This window comes from Lycium barbarum, chromosome 1, assembly GCF_019175385.1.
Source record: "Lycium barbarum isolate Lr01 chromosome 1, ASM1917538v2, whole genome shotgun sequence".
NCBI classification, from domain to species: Eukaryota; Viridiplantae; Streptophyta; class Magnoliopsida; order Solanales; family Solanaceae; genus Lycium; species Lycium barbarum.
In genome coordinates, this window is record NC_083337.1 from 4,911,313 (window position 1) to 4,915,754 (window position 4,442).

Below are 4,442 nucleotides of genomic sequence, written 5' to 3' on the forward strand. Positions count from 1 at the left end.
ATGGAAGGAAATCTTATTGAAATGGAGAATTGCAATTACAACCATTGGTAGAGGAGTTCATATCCTTTCATGCAATCAAAACTCAGAAATAAACACAGTTCTTGCATAATTCTAATGGAATTTCTCCTCTTATATATAGTTATCTTCACTGCTGATATTTCCTCTGTATCCTTGCACATGTTTCTTTTTAATCAGGGTCCCAAAGTTAATTTGATTCCAAAATAGGTCTTTCTTCGTGGTTACATTCATAACACACACTAATTATACAGATAATGGCTAAAATCCGTTCTTTAAAGAAATTAAGTTTATGTTTTTAAATGGACCACTCCACTTTGAGCTGTGTAGTGGCTAAAATTTAGGTTGATGACCTAGAGCGGAGTATATCGCACCTGGTACTTACATTAAATCAATATTGATGTAATGCACTTAAATAAGTAAAATCCTAATTTGATAAGCTTAATATGTTAGTATGATATTATTTGCGCATTGTGCAGGTCCTATTACTAATTATGCTAAAATAAGAGCCAATAGGTAAAAAGTAAAAACATTAAGTGAAGCATAAGGTAATAAAAAGTATAGGATAATGTAACAATATGTACTCCAACAAGACATCAAATCTATTTCTTGATTAATATTTATTTTGATATTCACCATGCATCACGCGGGTACTAATACCAATTAATTAGAAAGCAATAGTTTATTTAAGCAATAGCTGTTTGCATTCTCTTGTTGAAGGATCTCTTCTACTGTTGTCCAAATCCATCTATGGATATTTGCAGTTTCCATAAGCTGCAAGATCACCAAATAGAAACAAACCAGATAAGTACACTTGCTTTATTAGGTGCCTTTAGCAACAAAAAAATATTTAAACAAAGCTCTAAAGAAAAAAATAAAACGAGTTAAAATTAAGAACCCCATAGTTTATTTTTTTTTCCACAAGGTATCCGATGTTTGTTTTGAGGCTAAACTAATCCGGAAAAAAGGGTATTTAATAGAAATCCAGACACCTTTTTTTTTTTCCGCGTAGGTGTGCTCGGTTCACGCCAATATACTTCATTTGTCTCAATTTATGTTACATTTTTTGCTTTTCAAGAGTCAAACAAGAAAATCTTTGACGGCGATTTATCCGTATGTCCTTTAATACTTTAAATTATTAATTATTGCGACTTATAGTACTACTACTATCTATGTAGTTTTTAAACATGTAGCCTATTTTTCAAAAAACTTAAAAATTTTACGTCCAAATTCAAGGTCAAAATAAAGAAGTTTGACTCTCGTAATCCAAATTGTCTTAGATAAATTGAGACGGAGAAAGTACTACTTTAGTGTGTGGCGCGTGTGTGTTGTTGGGTGGGGTGGGGGGGGGGGGGGGAAGCTTCTGATGACTCCATTCCTAACGCTCAAACTCCAGACCGCTGATTAAAAATGAAGAGATACTTAATTCCAATCTTTGGTAGGGAGAGTTTTGCGCCTCAAAGTGGGATTTGCATTCGGATTAATCGAACCACATAACTAGTACCGAATAACAACATACCTAGTGTAATTTCACAGGTGGGGTCTGGGGAGGGTAGGTTGTACACAGACCTTATCGTTATCTTTGTGGGGGCAGAGTGGCTATTTCCAATAAACACTCGGCTCAAAAGAAACGTAATCGATGCATGATAGAAAGAAAAATAAAACAGCAAAATATCAAAATATAAAATAGATGACACAACTGATAGTAATACACACTGAGAAGAATAGGTACCGAATATCGCATAAAAAAGAAAAAAAGAAGTTAAGAGAGAGAAACTTACAAGGATCAATTGGTGTCTTTTCGCCCAGATGAGGAGGACACTTGCCAGTTTTCCTATAAACAAGGTTAAGAACATAGGAAGCAAGGCTACGAGTGGTAAAAGGCAAGAAACAAGGTTTTCCAGGTGCTATGTTCTCAAGATATTTGGTAGGTACCCTATCAAAAAAATCCATAAGTATATCATCACTTGCCGTATCATCTGCCACACACCACACCTTAGGCCTTCCAGTATTTCCCTGCATGCATCAGAAGGAACAATCTCACTCATCAAGGTGTATTTGCGAACAATCAAATTCATCAAGGTGTATTTGCTACAAAGGAAAATATTTTTCTGAAAAACAATTAAGTACTCCCTCCGTCCCAAAAAGATTGTCCTCTTTTGACTTAGCACAAAACTTAAGAAATAAAGGAAGACTTTTGAAATGTGTGGTTCAAAACAAGGCTTAGATATTTGTGTGGCTGTAAATTATCTTATAAAGTTAAATTATTTCTAAGCATATAAAGGGGACAATCTTTTTGGGACAAACTAAAAAGAAAAGGAGGACAATCTTTTTGGGACAGAGGGAGTAGTTTTTATAATTAATATTTGGTAAGCAAGCAAAGCATATTTTCTCGAGAACATTTTTATATAACAACGAAAATAAGGTTGTGGTTGGGGTGGGGATGGAGGTGGGATGGGTGTGAGGGTGAGGGATTAGGTGGTGGGGATGTGGTAGTGGGCGATAAGACGGGCCGGGGTCGAGGTGGGATGAGCATGGGTGTGTGTGGTAGTGAGGGATGGGGTAGTGCATGGGCGGAGCAAATGTGTTGATTAGGGGTACCTAGTAATTTCGGTCTAAATTTTATATTTGACTTAATAACAATCATAATAATCGCCGAAATCTCTGAAAAGAAATTTATTTACTGTGCACAAATTATTAATTTTACATGCATTAACTTTAAACAAAAATTTCAAATCATGAACTTCAAATTCTGACTCCGCTTCTCAAATAGTGGGCGGTCGGTTGTGGGGTGGGGGTGCAGTCGGTGGAGGTGTGGATAGGAGTCGGGTGTTGAGAGTGAGAATGAGACAATCAATGTAGAAGGACTATTATGAAATTGATTTTTCCTACTTTCACCGGAAAAGTCATTTTTTCCCAAACATACTCAAGAGGAAAATGCAAAAATACTATGCAAGAGATCAAACAGCTAACTACTGATATTTTACCTGACAAAACCTCGTGAAGGACAAAAACACAAGGAAGCACAAAAATAAATTTTGCTTTGCCATTGATTTCCCTCTAATTAAATAAGTGTTTTAGGTTCTGTTTCCTTATGCCAAGAAATGACAAGTTCGATCAGTTAAATAGCTTGGTTCATCTGTTTGAATTTAGTGCCTAGAAATAACAACTGGGTAATTCTATTTATCATTTTTTGCCATGTAATTATTTTATGGAAAAATTATTTAATGTGGCTGAAGTTGGTTTAAAATCACTGTGCCTCAGAGAAAAAAGGACAAAAAAAAAAAAAAAAAAAAAAAGAGTCAATACACTTAGCAACACCGTTCTCATAGTGAAAGCCTTGGCAAAAGGTTGCTTTGACATGTCATGACACTAAAACAAAATTGACATTAGTTACTAATTTCGTAGTTAATTTATCGTTAAAGTATTTGTAATTACCAAATTTCTTTTCTTCATAATTTGTCCCTAATTAAGATTACAGATGAATTTTGCTATTTAGCTACACAATTTATCTTCGCAAATTTCTATTTTCTTAGTGGTGCAGTTTCCCCATATGGCAACGAAAGAACGTCAGAATCAACTGAGCACCTGAACACGTCATAAAGTTTTCATATTAGAAATTTTCAACTAAAATAACGAAAAAAATTTCAAAACGTGTTTTCATGCATTCATTACGTAGATAACTTAACCACTTAAAATATGTCACTTCCTTAAATTATATGCATTAGTTCAATAAGCCGCATTAGTTTAACCTTATCTGACCCCCTTTTTATGTTTTTATTGAGCCGAGGGTCTCTCGGAAACAGCCATCCTACCTTGGTAGGAGTAAGGTCTGCGTACATTATACCCTCCCCAGACCCCAAGATGTGGGATTTCACTGGGCTGTTGTTGTTGTTGTAGTTCAATAAGCCGCAAAACTTTGATCATGCTTGTTTCTGTTGATGCTGATGCGTATAACTAAAGAAGTTGACATATTTTATGTGACTACATAATGCACGCACAAACCTTTTTTCAGAATTTGAGACAGAAGTGTTTAATAAAAATACTTTATCATACATGTTAAGGTGCTTAATTGGAACAAATCATAATTCGAAAATCTAAATAAATTTATTGATAAGTTTAGAGGGTTGTCAATATATTCAGCCAATAAAAAATACTCAAAAATCACTTTTGAGGGAAAGCATATTTTACGGTGACAACAAGAATGCAATTAGAATTTATACTTCCTCCGTTCCAATTTATGTGATAGTTTGACTAGGCACGGTATCTAAGAAAGAAAGGAAGATTTTTGAAACTTATAGTCTAAAACAAGTTATAGATTTTTGTGTGGCTGTAAATAATTTAACTAAGGGTAAGTTTTGAGTATGATTATTTCTAAATATAGAAATGTACCATTCTTTTTTGGACAAACTATAAAGGAAGTGTAT

At 34.4% G+C, this 4,442-nt stretch overlaps 1 protein-coding gene across 1 annotated transcript; it reads right to left on the reverse strand.

The window, feature by feature from the left end:
* Positions 1 to 594: 594 nt before the first annotated feature.
* On the reverse strand, positions 595 to 3,136 carry LOC132611084 (glucan endo-1,3-beta-D-glucosidase-like). Its single transcript, XM_060325785.1, has 3 exons — positions 3,003 to 3,136; positions 1,797 to 2,031; positions 595 to 789 (listed from the first exon to the last, which is right to left on the reverse strand). Exons 1-3 carry the CDS (start codon positions 3,063 to 3,065, stop codon positions 764 to 766), a joined length of 324 nt encoding a protein of 107 aa, XP_060181768.1. The 5' UTR covers positions 3,066 to 3,136; the 3' UTR covers positions 595 to 763.
* Between the last annotated feature and the right edge of the window lie 1,306 nt (positions 3,137 to 4,442).

Excerpts from the sequence above, each read along its gene's own strand:
- LOC132611084 (XM_060325785.1), bottom strand. The coding sequence starts at position 3,065 with ATGGCAAAGCAAAATTTATTTTTGTGCTTCCTTGTGTTTTTGTCCTTC. Across the intron at positions 2,032-3,002 it reads CCTTCACGAGGTTTTGTCAG|GGAAATACTGGAAGGCCTAA; the intron begins GTAAAATATCAG and ends TGATGCATGCAG. Across the intron at positions 790-1,796 it reads AAAGACACCAATTGATCCTT|CTTATGGAAACTGCAAATAT; the intron begins GTAAGTTTCTCT and ends GTGATCTTGCAG.